The 26,565-nt window shown below is 41.9% G+C and overlaps 1 protein-coding gene across 4 annotated transcripts in view; it reads left to right on the top strand.

Annotated features, from left to right (window-relative positions):
- CADM1 (cell adhesion molecule 1) overlaps positions 1-26,350 on the top strand; it is a 396,491-nt gene extending 370,141 nt beyond the window's left edge. For 2 of the 4 annotated variants that reach the window (XM_024570894.3, XM_024570893.3), the window contains 3 exons: positions 2,667-2,699; positions 21,352-21,483; positions 23,489-26,350. In XM_024570894.3, the coding sequence (XP_024426662.1) occupies positions 2,667-2,699; positions 21,352-21,483; positions 23,489-23,607 (284 nt within the window). In that variant the 3' untranslated portion in view covers positions 23,608-26,350. The remainder of the gene's footprint in view (positions 1-2,666; positions 2,700-21,351; positions 21,484-23,488) is intronic. The other 2 variants (XM_024570895.2, XM_045204118.2) reach the window with 1 other exon arrangement.
- Positions 26,351-26,565: the final 215 nt, after the last annotated feature.

Genomic DNA, 26,565 nt, shown 5'->3' with positions numbered 1-26,565 from the left:
GGCAATTTTGAAGAATTTCAATTCTGTCACTGTGCTTTCCTGTGGGAGCACAAAGTCACTTACAAAGAATTATTTTTAAATTCTTTACTTAAAGAAAGAATGGGTCTCTTCAGATAGCATTCCAGGTGCTCCTAGACCGAGGACTGGCATCTGCAGCTCCCCGGGTGCATCCTCAGTCCCGCCCTACACTTCGCAGCCAGCCTGTGTCTCTGCTATGGCCTCTGCTCCATTGCTGGCCATGGCTTTGCTATTACCAGCCGCAGTAACTGTGCTGTTTGCCTTGAATGTGTTTGCCTTTAACTGTTTTAGAATGTGTCTTTTCCTTCTCAGCATCCTTTTTTTCTCCCCTTTTGGGTGCAATTGATGGATTTCCCTTCCCCAGAATGGGGAAGCAAGCTGCACTGTGAACTTCCCTTTGTTTATTTTCTAGTACGCACCTGGAAGCTGATGTCTGGCTTCACTTAGTTTAATTTCAACATAAAGCTGATGTAATAGTGTGATGTAGGAAGACAGTAAATTGGGAGTCACTGGTTAATGCTAAGCTGTTGTTTTTGAGGGCACTAACCTTTAGGTTTTACTCCACCCCCTTTCTTTCATTTTATACTAATGATTTACCTGGTGAAAATAAAGCATGTTAGAAACACTACTGCAAAAATAATGAGCCGAAGTGTTTATTGCTTTTTTTTTAATCTTGGAAAGCAGCCAGTGCCTAGCTACAAAATGTATTAACATGTATGTAAGTGTTTCTGCACAAATGTACATTTGACTTTGCCCTTCAAATGGGAAGCACCTCAACCCAAAACTTCACTTGGATGTTTCCAGCAAGGAGATGTGTCAGCTGTGTCATGAGAATCTCATAGAGATGTTTCAACTGTACAATTTTAGGTGGTTTTTTTTACTGCTATTTTATGCATACAGAGTTGACTTGTAAGTATCATGTTCTTATGTGCTGTGTTTTATGCTTTTCTTTCCTTTATCTGTTCTTCAAAAACCCAGTTAAAAGTTATATTGAGGTACGGTGGCCTGAGAGGCCACTTCTGGTTAACTCTCACTCCTTAGAAGGACTCTAAATTTTTTATGGTATAGAGTCCTAAGGACAGTATGCCAACTGAAGGGGAACACCGGTGTGGATTCATGTGTCATTTATAAATGAGAAGCACCAGGCTCATTTGACCAAAAAAAAGTTATGTTTAGCATTCCAATGCATTTAAACATTGCCTGTGTTGGGTCCGTGAGAGTCTTTTGAAATCTTCAAAACTCATGAAAATAATTACCAGCTAAATAGCTGTATTATTTAAAAAAAAAAAAAAGGACAGGTAACTACTTGCCGTTTTAACCCCGACTCCCACCTCAGTTGGAGATGACTCACTCCTGCACCCCTGTCACCTCTCCTTCCTGGCCAGAGGGACAGTGGGAGGCAACATACTAGAGAGATGGAGAACTGGAAATTAAAAGTCTGGCCAGGTGGGTTGATGTCGGTACAAAGTTGGCCAGAGGAGTGGTGTTAAAATGACTCTGGAAAAAGAATGTGATTGTGCATTTTGTTAGATATTTATTCCAGTTCCCCTGTAGTGGAAAGTAAAGAGAAAATTTATTGAGCCCCTTGAGGAATTTCCAGTGAAGAGGAGCCAGTAAGACAGGCCTGGTTTAGGAACCAGGTAGAAGACGGAAAAAACTTGAACAGCATCGGAACAAGAAGTAAAAGAGACAGTTCACATCTTATTCCACAGCAAGTGCATTTGGCAGTGAAAAATAAGACCGCGTGCTATCTCCTAATGCAGCATGAATGCAGGACCGCTGGCAGCTCTCAGCAGTGAATGTGGTTCTGAACGGAGCAAAGGGTTGGCTGGAGACTTTAATTTTTGGAGGGTCACATGATTAGAAGTGGGATTTGGCAAATTGTATTGACTTGGGTGTATTTCCATGACAGACTCCTACTTTTAGACTTTTAACATAGTAAAGTCTGCAGAGTAAAGAACGGATTAATGGGGAGGGTGGGGTGTATATATATAGAAAGTAACCTGAAAACCTTTAACGTGTTCGTTCCCATGGCCTCCCGATCCATTGAACTTTCCAGCCAAACTCTGCTGAAACAACACACTGGATGGAAAACTTGAACCCATATATTTATCTACAGGCATCTAAGCAAAAGCCATAAAAGGATCCAAAAAGTGCAATTGATTCACTGAAGCCTAATTGGCAGTCATGACTCTTGAGTGCCTGGGTGGGTGGGTTAAAACAAAGGCAATGTTTGAATGTATGAAGCCATTGTTTAGCCAGCTTTCGAGTGAGCTTTTCTGTCACAGTCCAGAGCCTTGATGCGTTACAAGCCATCTACCAGTCACTGAGTTTGCACTGGTGTTTCTCATCACTTTGCATGTTCCCCTGACTATTGACTAGCAAGGAGTTGTGTCCTGGCAAGACCCCCAAAACCAAAGAATTTACTGTTTTCCTCACTGGCTCGCAGCTTTGAGCTGAAGGCATGTCTTAAAACAGTGCAACTCACTTCAAATGCTTTTTGCTTTTCATTTATTATTGCTTGTCACGCGATGTTCTTTGAAAGCTTGCTCATATATTATCTGTTCCATTTTTTTCCATTTTCCCTTTTTTTGCATGCCGTTCCTCCTGTTTCTTCCCTTCCTCCAATCCTCTGTTCCCGTCTGTAGACACAACGGCGACGACAGAACCAGCAGTTCACGGTTGGTATCACATTACTGTTTACCTACTTTCTCAGCACTGCTGAGAGGCAAGGCAAGCCTGGGAAAAAGAGCAATGTAGTCTTCAAGGGCAATCGTGTTTCAAGTAGACTGATCTCATAAATATACTTTAATTTTTAAAGGCTTGAAAGATATCTTGTCTTGTCATTTCTGTTGTGAGTTCAATAGCCAATGGTTGCAACCTGGAGTGAGGCCTCCTCCTCACTGGCTGGCTGGGACAGCGGCCATTTCAGGTGCATGTGATCCTCAGTTACCTAACCCAGCAGACTCTGAAATACAAGGGACTCCAAAACACCTAAAATTGGCCTAGGAATGTGGCATCTGAATTAAAGGTCCAGGTGCTGTCTTTATTTATAGGCTAGAGTCCGAGGTACTTTTTGAAGAGGAGTTATTTGTGTCACTTGGTAGTTGAGACTGAAGGTCAGGGTGGAAGAGTCCTGTTAAATTCATGAGGTTCTGATGAGGAATATCATTGCTCCTCCTTTAATTATGCCCCTAACTGTGTCTGCCTCCACGGGTAAACACCCATTCTGGTTCCCCCTTAATTTCTGTGTGTGCATGAAAGTTTATGCTAACATTTCGCAGGAGACGTCTCTATGCCAAAATGACACCAATGTATACTTTAACATCCTAAGCTGGGACTTAAGAAATCATTTGTGTGTGGGTATCTTGTAGGAAAAATATTAAAAAGTTAAGATTTTAACCAAAAGGTGATAAAAACAGAGTAAAGCTCATGGGGGATAAGGCATGGGGAAATCCTTTCCCCAAATCCACCAAAGACTTACTAGGTTGGAATAAGTCTATTAACTTCTTACATCACTGCAGTCAGAAAATTAGGAAAATGTTTCATTGGTAGATTACATTATTACTTAAATAATCTCAAATCTAACCATGCTGATATCATGCTCACAGACAAATATGTTAGTTTTGAAAAAAATGGGCTGAATTTTAATCATTGAACCCAAGGGAATTATTTGGTAAAAGTCCTGCCTAAATCACTTTGCATGTTGTACAGGGTTGAAATCTATCATTTAGGTGACAAGAGGTGATCAGCCAACCCTCTACTGTTCATTCAACTTTTAGAGAAACATCTCTTCCCAGCACAGACTGGCTTCCTTAAATAGGCCTACATTTGAGGACTTATCCATTGGAAACCCTTAAGCAAAACCTGTCCCATTTGAGCTGGCCTTAAAGGTCAGGCCTTGATGCTTGGCTGATCACCCCCACATTTGGACTTGCTGATGAGGAATTCTGAGAAAGCAAAACTACCTTGGGTATGGAGCACTATAGGCCCTCCCCGCCCCGTTCCTAGCTCACCCTGCCCTTTCCTGCCATTTGCACAGAGGGAAAAGTTCATAAAATAAGTTAAAGGGCCAAATACACTGACAATCATGAGAAATCAATTAGGTATAAAACTTCCACTTTCTAAGGTTAATGCCCCATAGTGCTTGTTACATCTCAGGCATTGCACTCCATTAAGCTTAGTTATTTGTAGGTTTCATCATTAATTGAGCACTTCCTGACTTTTATCGATTATTCTCAGAGCTTTAAGGCTATTTCAACATAGTTCAAAAGATTTTGTTCTATTCTTTTTAAGATGCTTTAAGTTCTGAGCTTCCTATAATTAACTTCAGGGTCAAATGTAACCATAAGATTCCTGAGTTCTGTGAGATCTTTGAAGAAATATTGATCATCTATCTCCTAAGACTCCAGAGTTCTATTTCTAGGCCCCTTCAATACAATCCATGTACTTACGTGACTCCACTGGAGGTAGGCCTTGGAGCTGGATGGGTGTTCAAAGTAGGAAATATGTCCCCTGACCTGAAAAATGAGAAGTTTACTTCGGGGCCAAACCTGACTTGAGGACCCCATTTTTTATCGAGTCTTGCTCTCTGGATAGACAGAGTGAAGGGGACCTCCTTGTGTGGCATAATAAAGAGACACTTGGAATGGGATTTTATAGCACTGGTCAGGCAGGAAACAGATGTCTATGTAGTGTGAGCAGCAGCCACTGTCTTATTAGTGGAGGAACAGTGTTTAAACTGCTGATACCTCAGTAGAATGTTACTGACCAACACTGCCTGAGAACTATATCTAGAGCCAAGAAACTTGGGGAGAAAAAAGAAAGAATAACCATATATATAAGAAGAAGATATATTTTAATCATACATATGATTCCTTAACAGTAAGTGGATAGAAATGATAATACAGATTGATCCCTATATAATACATTTATGAATACACTCTCCAACTTGTCTAAAATCCTCGTAGTTATCCTCACAAAGGGGTCCAGCCACTATTTTAAACAGCATACTCTCCAGCCCATAGCAAAGAGCTTTAATGAGAGCCAAACTAAATTTCGAATTTTCCTTAACCAAAGGGTAAAAGAATTCCAGGCCAGTTGTCAGGAGAGAAATGGTAATAGGAGTACAGTAGAAATTACAAAGCGGGGATCAGATTTCCAATGGCATAAGATAGAGAACTGATTTTATTTGAGTGAATTATGGCTAAAACCCAACCTCTGTGGTGCAGCAACCATTCGACTTAGATTTACTTGCGAGTAATCTTGCGATGTTCATTACGGAGATGTGGGCATAAAAAAGTGTGCTTTGATAACTTGGCGACTTAAATGACAAGACATGTTAGGCCATCCAGTTGTGACAATTTTACTTGTCTTTATACTGGATTTCCTTCTGTATTTCTCTTTTATAAAAAGGGAAAAAAATTACAGAAAGCTTTTCCTTTGAAGACTCATTAAAATATTTTATTCAAGCTTGTGTTGCTAGAGTATGTATGAAGTATACCAATTGTTTATGTATGTTGACCATTTGTTCTTACCAATATCTGATTGGAATAATAAGCATGTATTGGAAGGTTAGAACTGCATGGGCATGAATCAAAATCAAATGGATTTTCTCCAAAAAGAAACCAAACGATAATCAGCCACAATGTGTTTTTAAGGATCTAATTGATAGTAAAGATAAATATGAGTGTAAGAATGGAATTTTTAGACTAGGGTGACCGAAGGGATTTTCTTTGAATAAGGATCTTGAGCATTTGTATTTTTGGAGCTCATCCTTAAGGCCTGGTCAGGCAGAACCCTGTGTTATATGTGCATGTTGAGCGATGCAAAAAACACTCTGCCAAATCCTGGTACCGCCCAGTCTGAACTTGATGGCAGAAATGCATGAGTGACTTAAAGCATGGGTGGTGTAGTTATTATGGTTATTGATGTGGGAGTGTGTGTGATGGTTCTTACTTGTTTGTTCAAATGTAGACGCTTCTCTGTAAGTGTCTTGTGCCTTGTTCTTTTTCTGCCCTGTGTGTCCCCTCTCCCGTCCCCCACCCACCTCCCTTGTGTGAGGTTTTGGGTGACAGCATGTCCATGGTCTGGAATAGTGCTTGTGCTTTTGCTGCACTGCAATCAGCTGGCTTCCTCTGGGTTAGAGCTCGCTCTCTCTCGCTCTCTCTCACTCTCTCTCTCTACCCCTCTCTCCACGCCTCCTTCCCCTCTCTCCCCCTCCCTCTCACCCTCTCTCCTTTTTTTCCCCCTTCTTCCCTGCCCCCCTTCCCTCTCCTATTTTATTATTTTTAAATCTAACTGTCCTTTTGCTTTCCGCCTCTTGATTCATTAGACACTGATGATCTCATGAATTTAGATCTTCCAAATGAGTATTTAAATAGTTTTTAATTCAGTACGTAATTGTGGTAAGACTCAAACTTGGATACCCTCTGAAATAATGTTTCACTTTCACCTTTGGTTTCAAAATGTTTACACCCTAGTCCACTGCCCTTAGGTAACTACCCCATGAATCTCCCTTTCCCTGAGTTATTTTTAAAGTAGTACAAGCCATGGTAGAATTCTAAAAGCACATGAAATTCTTATCTTACTTTCTATTTGATTGGAAAATTCTGAAGCCCATTTTAAGGAAAAATAGCCAGCAGTGCGCATTATTACAACCTCTATGTCCACCATCTGTGTATGTACCTCTATGTACATCCCTCTCTCTGAGTACACAACAGTGGCATTCAAAGGCCGCCATTCAGTCAAGGGACTGCAGGCATTGTACGTCCTACTCCAGCACAAAGCTACAGAGGGTTACGAATGGCTGCAGGACCTGAAGATTGCGTTTCAGCCTTGATGTGCAGCTTGGAAACAATGTGCTACTGTTTAACTGCGTGAACCAAATTTCTGCTAATGGGAAGAAGGGAAAAACTCCACAAAAGCTGACAAAGCAGAAAGAACAGGATGACCGAGCTTTTAGATTAAAACTACCGGGGGCGTCTGAAATCTCTTATGGCTGATGATGGAAGTAACAGGTTCCATAATATGGCCAAGTGATCAGATGTATGCTGTTTAGGTAAGAGAGAGACCATTTCCTACTTTTTCATAACTAGAATGGTACCAGGGCCAGTGGGCTCAGTTTTTGTTTCCTAGAGGTTTTATTTGATCATTCTCTTTTGAAATTTTCTTTAAAAAAGGAAAAGATAAAAGAAACTCTGATGAACTGAACCCACCGACATTCAGATTTTACTTGCCCTTGACTTTGAACTTATTTAAATATCTCTAGAATTTCTGACTGTTTCTAATTTTTGAGGTTTTTCCTTAACCTTGTTTAAAATCACAGCACTTTTAGAAGCCAGTGATCTCTGCCGCAGAGGAGGAGGGTAACGACTGCAGAAGCGCTGTCTGAAGAGGCTGGCTCTGTGCAGCGCGTTATGTGTAGCACGCGAGGAAGCCAGATAGCAAGCAGTCTCTGCAGAAAAGACAACTAGCAGTTCATATAGTCGACCACCATGTTCGCACCTTAGGACTTGATTAATTACTCAAGAAAAATCCCATATGGACCAAAAGTAAACTTTCATTTGTTTAACAACATTTAAAGAAATTTGTTGAATACATTTTAATTAAAAGGACAAAAGGGTTTTCAATGGATGATGTGGAAATTTAAAAAGAAAACCCAAGAAGTGCTTTCCTACGTATTGTTAAGTTGTGAAGATTCCTTTTGAAGAATGTTCTCTGCTTTATAAAATGCATCTTCGTCTTCTTCTTTGAGAAAATGAGAGGTGTGTAATTTGTAACAAGGAAGAAAACTACCTAAGTCAAAGCAGTTCTAGGAGGTAAATTTTGCATGTTGTCACTTGCACACTCTCTGCTTCACTAAACTCTTCCTAATTATATTTATTCAGAAATGATCCAACTGTAGAAGAGCACTGTAGATTCTAGATTCATAAAATACAATGGCAGTGCAAAAACAAATTTAACACCACTAACGTAAATGGCTTCCTACTTTCAGATGTAATCTGAGCAGTAGATTCCAGCTGACTTGGTATATTTTCAAGTTTATGTTGTTAAAAATGACAGTTTTATCTTTATGAGGTATATATCAACTGTCAGTTGCTTTTTAATGGAGAACTGCATATCAGTGATATTTCATAAACATATTTGTCTTTATTTTTTTAATTAGCTTTCTAATGCCCTCTCCAAGGAAATAAACCTTGAGCAGTAATGCTGCCTACTTGAAACATCCTTGTTTAATACAGTTCATTGGGCGCCAAGCGCATATGTGGAATGCTTTGATATTCATTGGGCCACGTAGAGGTGAGGGATTAGCCATCTGAGAATTCATAATTAACTACAGAGAAGTACTTTATGTTGCCCATTTATAACAATTATTCAAATAATTGCATTCATCAGTCTTTATACAATGGTAAAGCACATTAGAAATAGAAACGCTTTCAGCCAATCAGATTTCAGAACAAATTCATAGGATCCCTACTCAGTTTACTTCCCTAATTTATTGCATTACTCACTGCTTTCCCTTTAGTTACCTAAATCCATAGTTTGGGAACATTCATGGATTCAAATTCTTTGTATTTGTAATTGGCACCTGCCCTTGGATATTGGCATCCAAGGGTCTGGATGGAAATCTTCAAGAGCTGATGATATGACCACTCCTTTTCACAGCACCAGCCAAGCTACAGTATTCACTTGGCTTGTTTATAAAACAGCTTGCGAAATCCAAGCTTTTACTGACCACTTCGACATAGTGTTTCTGTTAATTTGGGCATTTTTAAAAACAGTGCAGTCAGTTTGGCATTGCTTGTTTCCAGAGCATTGGTTCTGGTTGCTTTTATGCTCCAGTCAGTAGTTCCCTGAGTTCACTCCCAAATCGTCAATACAGCACACGCGTACTCAGCATGCACTCTGTGCTTGGCTGTAAGAGTAGGGAAAGATGAAAAAATAAACATGCTATTCCCTCTCTTCAGAGACCTTGCAGTTTAATAGTTCCACAAATACCTTCAAAAGTGACAAAGCCCATTAGAGAAATATTAGTGAATTGTATGAATTGGAGCACCTGGAGCAGTCTGGCAGGACTTTGGGCAGAACATCAAAGAACAAGGAAAGGCCCCCTCGATTGCCCCGCATTCCGTGGTGTTTAATAAACAGAGCGTAGGGAAATAGAAGCCATCTCCCAGCTGAGCCCCCATTCTTCCTCCACTTTTCTCTTTCCCTCTTTTAGTTCAGATCAGAGTGGGCCAGGCCAGCATTGGTGGGAGCTGGGGTATGGGTATGTCAAACCCCCACTCGACTGTCTCCTGACCTAACTGCTTTTTCAGCTTTGAGGGTTTTGCTTTTCAGGAATACCTCCGATTTTTCAAATTTTTGTTTTTTAAAATTCATTTTGCAAATCAGATTTTTCTGGGAAAGGCATAACCTGCAATCTGCAGTTAGCAGATGCTGTGCCATGTTGAAACAAGTGATACAAGATCATCATAAATTGATCATAAACTGTATTTATCAATATTGGCAAAGGATTTCCATTTATAGTAAGATGTGAAATCAAACTTATATCAGTATGTAACATCTAAATATATTTGTATCTAAGAGAGATATCAGAGCATCAACAGCTAACAATCAGGCTTTATTTTTCTTTTTTGCATGCTGTTATGAATGAGTGCTTTTAAACATTTGCCTTCATGTTTCATGTGCTTTGAAAGTGGAGACTGAGGAATCTTTCTGCCTTGATTGTGTATCAATAACAAAATTAAGTGATTGGAGAAATGTACTTACATCTTAATACATTCAAGCTATCCAAAAAAGAAAGAGATAGCAAGAGATTTGGCTCATGTCTTTTAAGAAATTCATCCTCAGTTCTTAAGTGTTTTGTTTATGTCCCTTGAGGAATGAAAAGAAAAACGATTTGTTTTTACTTGTAAGGCCTTACTCAGTTGCCCAATTCCGCAGAAGAACTGGACAGTGAGGACCTCTCAGGTAAGGGCTAGTCATTAGGTAAGGCACTGCAGTGTCCAACCTGTGGGTGCTCTGTCCACTTCTACAGAATGGCCATTTGGTTTGTTGAGCAATTGATTAGCAATTGTGAATTTTGACACTAAAGCAAACTAAATTTTATTAACACTCTCTTCCTCCCTGTCCACCTCTCTTCCCTGTGGTAGTGGATTATATGCAGCAGAGGTCAAATCATCTTTAGGATTGCATAAAAACCACTCTGTCGAGTGGCTTAATAGAATTTTATATTCTGGATATATAATGGTTCAGGAGAAATTTTGTTGCATTCATTATAAAGCAATTTAAGGATGTTGGATTATGAGACAAGATCTTTATTTAAAAAAAAAACAATTTATATTGACCATTCACTGCTGTTAAGTAGACTAGAAAAGCCGTGCCATAGTAATCTTAGGAGTGGGGGTAGGAGAGGAGAAGGAAGGAAGGAAGAAGGAAGGGAGGCAATTGTTTTGTCACACACCATGATGTAAACTAATTATCCACCTCAGACCTTTTGCACAGCACACTGAGCTCTTGCAAAAGTAGGTTTCATGCTTGATTCCAGGATTTAGGTGTTACTAATCCAGAAAAAGAAGCATATCCTAAAGGGGGAGGGGAGGGTTAAATGCTCAGAGCTAAACAATTATGTGAGCTCCCGTAATGGTGCAGGGCTTCACTGCCAGCCAGCCATCGCTTCTTATACATGTTGATTGGTCACTTCTTAATAAATTAATTAGGAAGGCCCCCTCTTCATCACCGTGATGGAGAAACTAAGACATAGGATTATAGATGCTTACTCCAGTCTGTCAGAAAGGAGGGTTCCATATTGTCCCTCCTTGAAGATTATTTCATTGCAGCTCCCTTGAATAGTTGGTTGTTGAGGTAAACTATTAAATACAGGTCTTACCCAGTGAGAGAGGAAGATAGTACCTACCACCTAGTGTTTGTACACACAGTTGATTCATTGCCTGCTTATATGCTTCTGTCAAACCCCAGGGATGCCTTTATTTTTCTGTTATGTAGCATGTCCCAGTTTGAGCTTAGCTGTAGGATCTTCTGGAGTGGAAGCTCCAGGAGGACATACTAGTTTTGTTCACTGCTGTATGCCTATTGCATAGTAAGCACACAGTTGGTACTTGAATGAATAAATGAATTCTAAACCCCAATGACTGTACATAGATAAATAAATAGAAGATTGGAAAGATAGCCAGCCCACCAAGGAAGGGTTTCATTTTTGCCTCCTATTTGTGGTATATTTGGAAAAACTGCAAAAACATTAGCCCAATTTTCTTATAAGAGCAGACAAGTCCTTCTCCCGGTATAGAATGTAACGCCAGGCATAAGTAATCTCTGCTCTCCATTCTGACCCTGACCCTAAATGAAATCACTCTGACACAGTAGCCATGGCAATTGGATCCTCTCAAGGATCCTAAGACAGGGCTGAGTTCTAATGGGCCTGATTCCCCTTGGCAAACACAAGGATCACTCAGATATGCGGAAGTACTTTTTCTCCTCTTTAGGAAAATGGGATAAAGTCAGCCATCCACCCATTCCTCCAGCATCATCAATTAAGAAATACTCTGGGTCTCTCAGCTCTGTACCAGGTCAGATGCAGCCCTGATGCAGTCTATCAATCACCCCTAAGTCAGGAGCAATAAACCAACAACTGTTTGTGTTCACCATAATTCAGCTAAATTAATAATTACACTGTCCCCCTCCCCCATGCCCTCCAGGAGGCTGCAGTCACTTACCGCTCAGGAACCATAAGTCTTGTTGAACACTGATGATCTGTCAGGTTGGGGCTGGGCTGCCTCCGCATCTGGTTTGATGAACTAATCAAAAACTGATTAGCACCTTTGTTCAAAGGGGATGCTGATTAATCAATTATTATTGATTGTGTGCTTGACTTCCCTCAGCAGCAAAGACACATCTGAAGGGGGGAAAAAAACAACCAATAAAAATTGAGCAGCTGTCATAGTGTTTAAATTTATTAAAACAAAATACATTATTTTTTATGAAGCTGTCTTGAAATGGGTCACTGAAGGGGAGCATATTGATTAAGAAATGGTGAACTTCTCAAATTCCTATAGCCTAGAGACTGAATTCAATTATTATACGAGACAAACAGGTTAACACCCATCTTAAACAGTCCATCAATAAATTAGGTGCTGCACATTTAATGCTAAACTGGTAATGAACAATATTACCATTCATTCTTCCTCTCTCTAGGTGGAAATTTCATCGTTTTCTTATTATGAGTAAATTTATATTCTGCATTGCCTTCAAAATAATGATGGTCTGTCTTCTACTCACCCCCATTTCTCCCTCCCCACCCACCATTCACCACTGCTACCTCAGCTAATGACAGTTTCATAGACAACATATGGTGCTCCATCCTCACCCAGCAGAGCAAGTTGCCCAGCTGATTCTCCTCTTTAATCTGCATTAGAAATTATGCTTCTGTGGAGTTCAGTGATTTAATTGTTGGCAGGCCTGGAGAGCTTATCCATTTTGACTTTGAACCCTTTCATTTACTTTTTGGGTGTTAACTTTATTGATGATAGATCCACAAGAGTTTTGAATTGTTTTACCAATTATATCTGCTGTTTCCTGGTGACAGCTGGTGGTTATTGTCACCTATGTGGAATAGAAGTCTCCAACTGCCTCAGTAATGGAAGGGCCTTGGGGACTGTTTAGTGGGGTGTAGTGTTAAATATTCCGTGTGCCAGGGACTGGCCCTCTGGCACAATCAAAACGATCCATCGGTCTTCTGCTTTTGAAGCAAAGGCACAGAAAAGAAATTGCAGTCCTCATGGTTCTGCAAAAAATGTTCTCAACTCTTGCCCTACAAACAAGAAAGTGATCTGGAAAACTCCTACAATGTCTCCCTCACACTCCAAAGGAAAGTATGGGTGGAGGGCAAATTCTAATGACATTGCTAACCCATGCCAGGTGTTAAGGAAGAATCCAGCCAGGTGAGCCAACTCTGGTGCCTTAAGTGGATTACAAAGAAAACATGGGCTGACCATAGAGCCTGAATTGAAATAACAGAAGAACTCAAAGGTGTTTGGATCCAGATGATCAGTTCTGGGTGGGGTATATGACCCTTTAGTTATTGTGAGTGTCCTCAGTGCCTGCGAGAAACTGTCAGTAGACACAGCATTTTGAGGGACTCTTCTCTTAACTAACCCCCACCTAACATGTGGCTCAGATTTGGTAAATAGGCTATTTCATTTCTTTGGTAGACCAATAATGATGATGATGGTAAAACAACAAAAATTAGCTGGGCTTAGCTCTGTGTAGACCCATTCAAGGTAAGGCCCATAAATATAAAGTGTAATATTCCTTACTCATATTTATATAGTGTTTACAGCTTAGAAAGCTCTCTCACACATATTAATGACCTTGTTTGATCTTCATTCACTCAGCACAATTGTTAGAGCTGCCGTAGATTTCACATGCCAGGCCCCTGCTCTTGCATAGTTAGGTTCTAGTGTAGGGAGACAGGCTCAGAACACAAGACAATGTTGGACAGTGACAAATGCTGTGTAAAAAAACAAAACTGGGTAAAAAGAGAGAGAGTGATGGGCTGGGAAGAGCTGGAGGCTAGTTTAGAAAAGCTCACCAGGGAACTTCTTCGTATAGAAAGACCAATGGATGAGAATGAGCCAGGCATGGGGAGATTTTTGTGAAAGCCCTATGAGATTGTTAAGGAAAGGTTGTTAGTCTCAGTTTACAAATGAGGGAACTAGGGCTCCAGAGAGAAATGGTTTACTGAGGAGACAGTCAGAACTTGAACATATGGGTCTTCCTGCCTCTATTGGAGATAGAGACTTTCGTTTAAAGTGGTTATTCTTCACCAGTGAAACCCAGACTTCCTTTGCTCTGGGGTCTTAGGAATTCTGTTCCTTTTGGACCCTTTTCAATTCAGCCTGTGTACCCAGGGAATGAGGAGGGGAAATGCGAGCTCTCCAGAGCCTGTCAGGCATAGAGTCGTGTGCTAACTGACCTGGATAGATCTCTTCCAGCATTAAATCAAGCTTTTCCCTTTAAAGACCTTAAATTCTGTTTGGATGTTTTCTGTGCCATTGTTCTCCTGACTCACCTAAATCATGGGATTAGTTTTCCACTGAGATGGTTCTGAGTGCCATGGGAATGTGTTGGGTTGTGGAGGTTAAACATGTAGATTTCCTTATTTTAAAATTTCATTAGTCCAAGGCAGTAGCTGGCAAGTCATGTTGGGTCCATGCCAGCTTGTCCATGATCTTCTCACAACGTGACTTTGAACTTTGTCGTATTGCTGATCTTCCCATAATCCAACATGCTACTTTTTCCCCCATAGGGAGGAAGAAGACCATCATATAGGAAATTTTCCTCAAAAAGTTGGCAGGATACAAAGAAAAATGTGAATTCTAGTTCTGCAGGTTGGACACTGCTTTGGGGTGACTTCACCATATTCATTAATCCATCCTCACACCCCCAAATGCCTGAGGTCCACTGAAGCACCTTTCCTAGAGAGAGATTCTAGTGGGAAATGTGTGCTTGAAAATACTTTACAATGATGGCTACTCCTTTAAGGGAAATTCTAGTGCCATCTTCAGTGCTCCCTGATGCTTCAAATGGAAAAGGCGTCACCCTTCTAAGCCCTTATTACTGTGTTGTAGACAGGGAGGACTCCTGAGGGGGCCATTTGGTCTCGCTGATCATGCTGAGGGTCTTGGGAGGATTGCATCCTGCTGCCTCAAGTCATTTCCACTGTTGGTTAAATTGACTAAGTCCATGTAAATCCATCAGTCTTCTGCTTTTGAAGCAAAGAAAAATCAATGTTAAAAAAACATCAGTTGTCCTTATATTTATCTGACAACAAGTATTTAATATCCTGATACTCAAATGGTACACTTGAATTATAACTTGGACTAGGTGGCCTTCGGCCACCAGGCCTGCAGCCTTGACCACAGGCAGGACAGGTAGGCCATCAGTAACACTGCCATTCTGCATAAGAAAGGGCTCAGTCACCTCAACTCGGCAAGCGTTTATGAGGCATTTCAACATCGGAGAACAATGCTGAGTGTGCAGTGCAACCCTTAACCCCAAAGAGCTGATGAGTATTTGTCTTTAGTCAGTGATAAAAACTGGAATGAAGCCCTCCTTAGGCTTTGTTGTAACAGATTTAAATTTGGCAAACACTTCCAGAGTACCTGTGATATGCCAAACACTGGGCCAGAGAGGCACTTTCATATTCAGCAATATGTTGACCTCCCAAAACAACCCTTTGAAAATGTATGATTGTGCTCAGTGGCTCAGAATAGCTGGGTGACCTGCCTGAAGTCACAGACAACAGGGAAGCCCAGCTTCTACCTCAGATCCTATGGCAAGTCCAGTGTACTTTCCCCTGGAACCCACGGGAGCTTAGATGTTAAGTCTTCCTGCATCTTCTTCCGGTCCCATTTCTGGAGGATGACGTAGGCAGTAAAAGGCTGTGAGAGCCCCGAATCCTACTCATTGAGAACAGCAATGTACAGCCAGAGCCTGGGTGCAGTGCTTGTAATTTAAATGTGCACATACTGAGCTCTGCGTGTCAGGATGATAATGCTGACTGCAGTTTTTCTTCAAGTAGCTTAACATAGTTCCTTTAAAATGTTAGTGTAGCTGCAGTTCCATTGCAAGAATGAAATGCCACTGAAGGAGAGTGCTAGATGCCCAGGACGCTGTGTAGGAGTCCTCATGATTTTCTTGCCTTACATGTATTCCTTCCCTTTCACTTTCTAAAGACAGCAAAGAAAGGATCCACTGCATAGAGGCTAGTGTGCTCCAATATATATTAACATCTTAATGGGAAAGCTGTGCATGCACTGTATACATTTACTATTCTCTGACAAGAGGGAATTAAATGTCAGAAGGATTTGTAGCATCTATAATTGAATTGGTGCTGAGAAAAGCAAATCTTAAAGAAGAGTAACATATTAGGATTAGCAAATAATGTGGCGTTTTGTCAGCGCATGCCATTCAGTTTGTTCCCCTTCAGTAATAAAGTTGTGCTTTTTAAAATGCACACTTATTTTTGTTGCCGTGACGGGAGCTACAATAGGTGATGAGAATGAGTAGCTACATTATTGAGATGGTGCTAGGTTTTGGGGTTGTTTTGTCTTTGAGGTCAGATTTTGGTTTTGCCTCAGATCTGGAAGGCCCACTGTCAGACTTTTTTTTCTTCCTGGCAAGAAGTAACAAGTGACATCATGATCATTCAGCTGCTTCTGAGATAGACTCATCCCTCCCTGCAGCCCTAGGAAGCTGGGGGCAGTATTTCCATTCTAGATGCTGTTTCTAAGAGTTTTTAATTAAACTGACCTGTCTAGCAAGACCTAAGAGCAGGCAAGAGACCAGAACTAAATAAACCAAGTGACAACTGTTGCAAAGTGTCAACAGTTCTAACTCTTCTCCAGTGATCCATAGATGGTGAAATTGCAGAAAGTAGAGCATCTGAATTGTTCAATAAATAGAAGTAGGTGGACTGATGTCATTAGAACCTCCCCACATTACTAGTTTTTAAGATGAGGCCCAAGGTAGTTTGTAACCCATGAAAGAATAGATATGAGCCTTTAAGGGGAGTGTCTAACTCTCCCCAAATTTTTAAATATACCTTAGAGCCTGAGGCAGGACCGTTTGGAAATGTGGAAGAAGGCCGACACAGGGTAGTGCCGTGCCCCGTGCCGTCTGTTGTACTGCATGTTAATTACTGTGTGAGACTGCCTCGGACTGCAGCCTGGCTGCAGGGTGGGCCGGTGCAGCCACGGTGAGCATTCTGCTCGGTGACTTCCTGCCAACGTCCTTATTGACCAGGAGCTTGTCTAGGATTTACTGGTGGCTTTCCACGGACCCCTGCCTTTGGTGGCACAGGCTCCTAGTCTTGTGACGGATCCATGATTAAGGTGCTCACATGGCAGTGTGTGTTATGCTGCCCCTGCCAGGTGGTAAAGTAGCTATAGAAACCGGATCTGTTGCAGAACCCTGTTCTAAGATAGGCCACGCAGCTGCGGAGCACTGCATTGAGGATGACTAGCAAGTAATCTGAGCAGTGAAAGCCAGCAGACAGAGAGAGAGGAGTCCCCTGCAGGGAGGGGAAGAGACTGCTGGTCCACTTGCAGCCACTGTTATCCTCGGGCCCTATTTAGAACTCCCCCTCATAGTGCCCATGAGAGATGGATGGAAGCAGGTTACCTGCCAAGGTAAAGAAGTACGAGCAGTTTGGGCCATCCCTCTTGGGATTTTCTTTGAAATGTTTTTGTCCTTGCAGTTTCTGTGATGCTCACGTGAACCCAAGGGTTGAAGCTATGACCCATGCTGTAGTAACCAACTTAACATTCTGCAGGCAGCTTGTAAATGCTCACCTGGAACCAAATCTTTCCAGCTTTTTGCCGATAGGAAAGCTAACTCGCAAGTACTAAACAGTCTATGACTGATCTGTCCTTACGGAGACCCATGTCACACTTAGAGCCATATATTTGGCTGCAGGATGAGACAGTACAGGCAGGAAGGATTGAACCACAACTATGAGCTGGCACGAACACTTCCCGACATTTACAAAGCACAAAAAATCAGACTGATGCAGGGACTACGCCTAAAGGACTTGAGGTCACACATGAAATGATTTGATGGAGTTCTTCACTGCAGTTTGCCGGGGTCACCCAAACATGTTTGGTTCTTCAGGCTAGAACAACATTTATGCCACAAGCATAAACATAACTTTACTTTTCAGGACGATGGGGCAAATCTTAGTCCCAGAAGTATGAACGCTCTTATACCTGTTACTAAGTGAGAGAAACCATTGTAGGCTGTTATAGAACAAGAAAACGTTACCTCTAAACCGAGGAGATGTCCATTTGCCTGAGGAGCAAGCATTTTATGAAGCATGTTTATTCTGGGTAGAAGCTGGGCAGCTGGAGAGTCTACCTCTTTAGTTTTCTTCTCAGTCTTGAGAAAAGGAGCCAGAAACCTGGAGAAGACATTCCAGGAAAGCTTCTGGGACATGAATGAAAGGGTCTGCACCCCAACAGGAGCAAAACCTTTGGATGATGGTGAAAGTCATAGACATGCCCAAGTTTTTCATTTAGAAGTAATTTCTCAAAGACCAGCCAGAGCTCTTGCTTTGGGAGCAGAACAGGAGAGGCCAAGCCACCAGTGGACCTTAGAGCTATGTCCCTTTCGGTGGTCGTGTCCCTTCAGGTTCCAGCTTCTGTCCTACCCCATTCGCTCAGTGCCTCTTTCAGTAACTGAGGGCTGCCTCTTCAGACCACGAGCCAGGCACCAGCCCACAGGTGCGGGCACGTCCTAACCTAGGAACAGGTAACCAGCTTTTACCCTGATCTTCCACCGACTGGGACGAATCAATAGCATTGTGGAAACACCTCCCTATCCCACACAAGGGAACAAAAGAGTGAGTTGAGTCCGGGAACAGCGCTGCTCTTCACAGGGATGCCTAGATGCAACCCAGCTGGAGCGCCCTTACAGCTCTTTCCATCTCTACGGCAGCTCAGCCGGGGGTGGGGCAGCGCGGGAGGAAGTGGTGAGGCGCTAACAACCTGCAGGGTCCCTGTAAATTAAACATCACTTACTTTTTGTTTTCATCTGCAGTAATTTAAGGCAGGAAAGTGTCTTGTTGATTAACTGATGGTAGTAAACTTTCTGATCAAAGTGAGTATCAGAAGATAGCAGGAGAGATTACCATTTAAACAGGTGTCTAAAATATATATGTTCTTGAGGGTGGGGAAAATAGCTAGAACCCAGGTATTTAATATGGGCAAAGTGCAGTGAAAAAAGAACAGCACTGAGCATCTGTAGCTCTGAGGTTCATGGGGAGCAAAAGTCAAATGAATAGTTTTGACTAAAGAAATTAATCCCACAGATAATGCCCTATGAGGTTTTTTGTTTTTCTTCATCACAGAGCTTCTCTCTCCTCTCTCTTTCCCCCTTTCTTTCCTCCCCACTCTTCTCTGTCCTCTCTCAGGCTTCTAGAACGTCCCTGTGCCTAGGCATGGAGGAGGCAGTCTTTTAACAGTGGACATGAGAGTGCCTTTCTCCAGGTTAGGTCTTGTGCCTGGAACAGCTTCTCAAAGCTTCCCTCTGCTCTCAGTCTTCCTGGGAAGGGATCTGTCTTCACGTCTTGCCTCTAACACCTAACATTCCCCTCTCCTCAATGGCTAATGTCACTGTGTTTTCCTCACGCAGTTCTAAGATGCCAAAGCGATTGAAAGACCCTTGTGTTGCAATAGGCCTGAAGTTCATGGCAATTGGAGATGAGTTAATTCTCATTCCTACAAGATCCCTTACTTCGACAGCTCCCTAAGGAAATCACAACTTGCTAGCTTTTCTGTTGCATTTGTCTCCCTGTGAGAAATTTTGAATTTGTGCAGTTGGGGGAAGTCTCCAGTGCATAAAATGCTATCGTCCGGTAGATACCCTGCATCCAGGGGCACCCTAAGAGGAGTGGTCTCCTTCAAGAAGCTCTGTTGTCTCTCAAAGAAAAAGTTTCCATGGCTTAGTTCTGCTCTGTTGAAATGACTTTTGAGAAACTGAGGTTGTTGCCTGTGCCCTAGGCAACACTCTCGGTCGAGGGGGGAGATTCCTCTCCACCACGTTTCAAGTCGAGCTTGTTAGACATGTAGCTGGAGGGGTCACATCACGGAGCGGGCTGATTGTCTGCAGTGCACTTTGCCTCCACCCCGTCTCCAGTCTCCAATTAAACTCCCATCGTCCTGTGGTCCTGGGCGGCCTGCGGCTGCCTCCAATTTGGTGTTTCTGTTTGGGTTTGGATATTGGGGTTTTCTCAGTCCTTTCGAAGGTAACTTAATGAAACACTTTAAATACTCCAATTTTTAACTTAAATTCTTTTAATTAACACACTTTCCATGGACCCCTCAGTCAGGAGTTATTTCCCCACATCTTTCAGTACTTAATCTCAGAGCAGAGCTGGAAGTATCAATAGAAAGTGTAAATCACACCCTCCTGCTGAAAGCGTTGTATCGGGTTTTCAGCTCAAAAGAGCACCATTACCTTTACCTGTCACGAATCTGCACACTTGATCGATAAACTTCAAATATTATTAGAGGTGGAGGCTTCAGAGATTTGCTCTGTTCTTTGGAGAGAGACAGAGATAAATCTTTCTTAAAAATTGACTTGAATTTGCACTCTCAGTCTTCCTAGTGAAATGCATTTCTCTTAGGCGTCCAGCAGCTGCAAAGGGGACAGATTTATAGGCCATGTGCTTCTTGTACTGAAAGATTTAAATGGTAAATCCTTCACATATGACTTCACAAATCATGTAAAGTTAAAAGATTTTTACCGTTTCTGTTGCTGCTGTGCTTAAATTGTAAGGTGCAGCTAGTAAATCATTTTAATGGAGGTGTCGCACTTGACTCAATAAAAAAAAAGACAATGGTTTAGCTTCCACTCCAAAATGTTAATGTATTAATCAACAGGAGAATAATTGTTTTTTACTACATTATAAATCCTGGGTGCCATTAGGATTTCAGCAAGGGGTGATGTAGCCAGAGTCCTAAATTAAAATTGTTTACACTGCCATACATCCATTCCGCATTGCCGTAGCTCATTCTGGGTTCATTCTGGAGTTGTTCCCCAGCCAGACATGTCATTCCTCAGTCAGAAGAAGACATCCTGAGGGAGTGATGCTTATAAAGGAAAATTAATTGCATTGTGAAGTGTTAAATAAATAAAATAAAAAACCGTCTGTGGCAATGGGCAATTATTCCTTGCTGTCTGTTTTGAAATGAGTTTTTAGGTTTTAGATCGAGGCTTACTCCCTCATACATTCTAAATGTGGCAAGCATGTCACTTGTCTTTAGTCTCATAATCCTTGTTTTATCTATAGGCAGCTGTGGCTTTGAAGCTCCTCACTTTTTCTAGGCCTATGCCTAGCAGAGAATAAGTCACTGGGTGCCTGGCCTCCCCTCCGCAGCCTGTTACTGCCTAAAGGTACCCCTCCAAGCACCCTTAGTTAAGGTTGGCCTCCTTAACAGAACCTGCAACTGGATGCAGATACAGTGAATACTAAGAGCAGTCAGGTCAGGATGGACTCTGTTTCTTCCTCCCTCCCCCTGTTCGCTGAGATCGTTCCATGTGCCTACAGTGAAATTGCCTGTGGGGAGAACAGGTCAGTTCAGCACTGCACAGGTCAGTCTGCTTGCTCCTGCAACTTGATCCATCTCCAGATTGTTCTCTCTGACTACTCCGTTAAAAAAGAAGGTGCCCGCCGGCCCAGGGGGCAGTGGCGCAGGGCTTCTGGTGTCTCGTGATGCACTCTACATCCTTTTCTTCTTCTGATCTCAACAGATTCTCGAGCAGGTGAAGAAGGCTCGATAAGGGCAGTGGATCATGCTGTGATTGGCGGGGTCGTGGCCGTGGTGGTGTTCGCCATGCTGTGCTTGCTCATCATTCTGGGGCGCTATTTTGCCAGACATAAAGGTAAGCAAGGTGCTTTGGCAGGCAGGAGGCCTCGTGTCAACACAGCCCCTGCATTCAGGGATTTTACAAGGTTGTCCTTGATAGGCAGTTTGGTTTATGTGGCCGCATAGCCTCTTGATTCATGAAACAGGGAGAGGGGGAAAAAAGCAGAAATGTTAGCAGCTACTGATTAGGACCATGAGAACTGAGTAGTAGCAAATACTCCTTGATTGGGGTTTTCTCTTTATATAAAGTTTTATAGATTGTTACTCTATAATCCTTCATTGAGGACAGAGTAAAAAGCACAGAGTTGAGGCTGGTGCACAAGGTGTACGTGAACCCTGTACAAACATGAAAAGAGGACACTGGTGACCTAATGCTTTCTGGGGAGCAGGTAGACTAGCTCTGCTCCTGGCCCCAAACTCCAGGTAAGGGGGTCACAGTGGCTAGACCATTTCATTGGTTCGATGTGCTTTAAAAGCCACATAAATATGTATTTTTAAAATTATCAGTGCAATTGATTTAAATTACCATTAATCACACACTTACCAACCGTGCAATCTGGGCCGGCAATCATCTTTTCCAGCACTTCTCCTCTCTGCCCCATGCTGCTCTGATCCTCTTCTCCCCTCTGGGTAATTTGATATTTCTTTTCTTTGTCGGCCCTTGTCTTTCTCAATTGTTTTTCTGAGGCACTGTGCAGTGACCTTGTGGGGCTTCCTATATGAACTCTAGACACTTCCGTACTGCTTGCTTAAAAACCTTGGGTCTGGGGAAGGTCCCTTAAGCACAGCAATGGAAGTCCAAGGTGATTGACAACTGCCTTTAGGATGCAAAGTGCCAGTCTCTGGTATAAAACCATTTGGGACCTCTGTGCTCTGTGTACCTCACCCTCCCCCCACACCCAGGAGGCAGACTGGCTGAGGACTCACAGCCTCTTGGGGTTGAGCTTGGCAGAGCCAGGGAGTAAGGCCAGAGAGCAGGGCAGAGGTCTGGGCACAGCTGTGGAGAGCCGTGGGGCAGAGTGCAGGTGCGGTACTCTACCGAGGAAGGAGAACACAGGGATTGCTGCCTGCCTGCCTGCCTTCTCAGACTTGTCACTCTGAAAACACAAAAGTATCATCTTTTCTTTACTTCAGAGTCTTCAAGAATACAGCATGTATGTAGTGGGAGGAGGGTTATTTGATTATGACAGACAGTGTAAGCTCTACCTGTGTATCATATTGAGATGCAGTCCTTGTCTTTCTTCATGTAAATGGTTGGGACTTGGTGATGAGAATGTCACCAACTTTGAACTGCTCTGTCTATTGTCATTGTAAAGTGGCTGTGACAATTAGCAAATCCATGAATCTGGGTCCAGCTAGAGTTACACAGTGAAGATCACTTGTTGCTTAAGGCAGACCCCAAGCCTTGATTACAGCTGTCATAATATCAAATTACTTCTGCACCTGGAACTCCACTCTGAAACGGAAGGCAGAAGAAAATCAAACATGCTTGTGCAAGTTCAAGCACATTCTCACTTACGGGTAAGGAGTAATGATTCATGAGGACAAGAGACAGGGTTCATGTAAATGACCTGAGGTGACAATAGACTATCATTAGGGCCCTAATTCATTTATTAGCTAATTGCTCTTTCTTGCTTTGGTCTTAACCATGTACGTGCACACATCTGGTCATTGGTCCTGTTTATACGTTACTGTTCATACATTAGTCAGCAGCTCTCCAGCTTTCTGCATTTTTAGCTCCCACTCACGTCCTCCTCTGCTGACATCCTCTGGTCATAATCACTGCTCTAATGTCTCATTTGCTGAATTATATAGCAGCGGTTCAGTTGGAGTGGTGCCTTTGGAACCCCCGGATCCCCATTTGTCTCACCCACCTCGCTCTCTTCTTCCAATTGTTTTTTCCCCTCTGCTGCCTGCACACCACTTCGGCTGATGATGGCCATAAAGCAAGTTGCCATCTCTGTACCACTTTACACAGAGGCCATCAGACAGTCACGGTGCTTTACCCCTTCATCTTTCAGGTACATACTTCACTCATGAAGCCAAAGGAGCCGATGACGCAGCAGACGCAGACACAGCTATAATCAATGCAGAAGGAGGACAGAACAACTCCGAAGAAAAGAAAGAGTACTTCATCTAGATCAGCCTTTTTGTTTCAATGAGGTGTCCAACTGGCCCTATTTAGACGATAAAGAGACAGTAATATTGGAACTTGCAAGAAATTCGTGTGTTTTTTTATGAATGGGTGGAAAGGTGCAAGACTGGGAAGGCTTTGCTGTATAAAAAAATGTTCTTTGAAAAGTACACTCTGCTGTTTGACACCTCTTTTATTGTTTGTTTGTTTTTGAATTTTTATTTCTTCTTACCAAGTCAAACTTGGCTGCTTGGATTTAGTTTGGATAGATTGCAGAAAATTCTGTGCCTTGTTTTTTGTTTGTTTGTTGTGTTCCTTTTTTTTTCTTTGTGTGCATATATTTTTCCCAAAAACTTTTTATTTTTTTTCCAAAATCTCCCATTTTGGAATTTGCCTGCTGGGATTCCTTAGAATCTTTTCCCCCTTATTTTGCTATTGTTTTCACTTTTTGTTCATTGTTGAAGTAACTGCTTTCAAAATTCAGTTTCATGAAAGGAGAACCAGCACAGCTTAGATATCATAGTTCAGAATTTAGTGTATCCATAATGCATTCTTCTCTGTTGTTGTAAAGATTTGGGTGAACAATGAGAACTCTTTGCTGCTGCCCATGTTTCAAATACTTAGAGCAGTGAAGACTAGAAACTTAGACTGTGATTCAGAAAATGTTCTGTTTGCTGTGGAACTACATTACTGTACAGGGTTATCTGCAAGTGAGGTGTGTCACAATGAGGTTGAATCTGTCTTTATTCTGTATCTGTAGACGGCTCAGTATAGATACCGACGCTGTCCGGAAAGGTTTGGGGTGGAAAAGGCTCCTCCTTTTTCACTGCCCTAAACAGACCTGACAGTGAGGGCTGTTCCTTTTACGTAAGTGGACAAATTTGAGTTGCCACAGGAGGAGAAGTAGGGAGGGGGGAAAGATAGTTCTGCTCTGGTTATTTCTGTTCCAAATGATTCCATCACCTTTCCCAATCGGCCTTACTTCTCACTAATTTGTAGGAAAAAGCAAGTCCGCGTGGTGGGCAAAGGACTGAATGGGACAGTTTTTTTTTCCTTTAAGCTTAGTTAGGAAGGCAGTAGGATGTGGCCTGCATGTACTGTATATTACAGATATTTGTCATGCTGGGATTTCCAACTCAAACCCGTGTGAAACTTTCCTTCCTTCAGATTTGGCTTAACAAAAGCAGGAGGTACAAAAGAAGGGCCAGTATTGTTCTCACACTGGTCTGCTGTCAATCTCAGTTCTCAAAAGGTCAGAGCAGAGGTGGAAAAACAGCATGTCGGGGTTTTCAGTTACTTAATCAAAACTCAAATGTGAGTGTTTTTATCTTTTTACCTTTCATACACTAGCCTTGGCCTCTTTCCTCAGCCTTAAGAACCATCTGCCAAAAAATTACTGACCCTCGCATGACGGCAGCCATAGTGCATTGCTACTAAAACACATCACCGTGAACATATCTGAGATGGGGAACCTTGGGAAAAGGTAGAGGAGTCAAGTTACTATTTACATTTTTTTAGAGAAATGTACGTCTAGGGTATCTAGAAGTAGTCCTGAAGGACAAAAAACTAAACTCTTACCATATGTTTTTGGTAAGGCTCCAGACTCCAGAATACAGTCCCTATGGAAAGATGGCATCAAAAAAGATAGATCTATATATATAAAAATATATATTATATAACACTTTCAGTGAGTAATTTTGGATTTTGCAAGGTGCATTTTTACTATTGTTACATTACGTGGAAAACTTATGCTGATTTATTTAAGGGAGAAAAAGTGTCAACTCTTTGTTTTTTTTTGAAAGCGTGTTTATTTTTTTTGTCTTTATTTTAACCTTTGATAGAACCATTTGCAATATGGGGCCTTTTGGGAACGGACTGGTATGTGAAAGAAAACCCATAACGAGCAGCATTTTGTTTTCCCCTCTCCTATCCCAAGGCACTTAACCAAGACAAAAAGCCACAACGAACATCCCGTTTTCAATGAATTTTATAATGTGCAGCTCTATTCCGAGCCCTTAGCACCCATTCTGACCATAGTATAACCATATCAAAGGGTGAGAACCATTCAGCATGTTGTTGACAGGTTTTTTCAGTTGTTATTTTTAGGAAAATAAAAAACAAAACCTAGCATTGCTCACAGAATTGGCATCTCATTTTTGGGACCTCCCATCTTTCTGTTTTGAAAAGTGTACAGTAGTGCGGTGTTCCTGATGTAACTTTATGGCTTACAATGTTGACCTGTCTCAGGTTCATGTGTTTCGATTGGTGTTTTCTGTCTCAGGTAGATTGCAAAGTGTAGGCCCCACACATTGGAAAAAATAAAATAAAACAAAGCAAAAAGAGGAAATCATGGGTTTTAGTTGTATATTGGTTTATGTATTTTTTTCTTAAGTATACAGTGCACTGTTTGAAATGTATTGTTGAGTATTACTTTGTACAGGTTGACCACTTTTTTTAGAGTGAAGAAAGAACAAACTTGTTTTTTGTGTTTTTTAAAGGAATATAAAATAATGAAGGATGTATAATTGATGCCAAATAAGCTTGTTCTTTAGTCACACCGACGTCTTATTTTTCCCTTTAGGCCAGTTCTGTTTTTGAGGTGTACATGAACAATGTTACCGTGTAAGAAACCCCATATCCATATGTTCCCATTCGCATTTTGTATTGGTTCATGTATACCATTTTTACAAAAAAAGAAAAAAGTACTATAAAATATCTGTCTTCTTAATAAAAAAATTAATGTTACAAAGTGATCCTTTAATCTCATTATGGACTTTTTATGGGCGCCTCTCGTGAGAGAAGAGATGGGCCCCCGGTCCAGCTTCCTCCTCAGGACCTTGTGCAGGGCCCAGAGCACAGCCCTAGATACTAGGAAATGCTGCCACTTGGCTTCTTTGATCTGATCTCTCTCTCTTCCTCCACTCATCCTTCCTGTCCTTGTTCTCTTCTCCCTTCTCAGTGGCC

The sequence above is a fragment of the Desmodus rotundus genome, chromosome 5, assembly GCF_022682495.2.
Source record: "Desmodus rotundus isolate HL8 chromosome 5, HLdesRot8A.1, whole genome shotgun sequence".
Taxonomy (NCBI): domain Eukaryota; kingdom Metazoa; phylum Chordata; class Mammalia; order Chiroptera; family Phyllostomidae; genus Desmodus; species Desmodus rotundus.
Note: the sequence above shows the minus strand (reverse complement) of the source record. Positions and strands in the feature narration are given on the sequence as shown.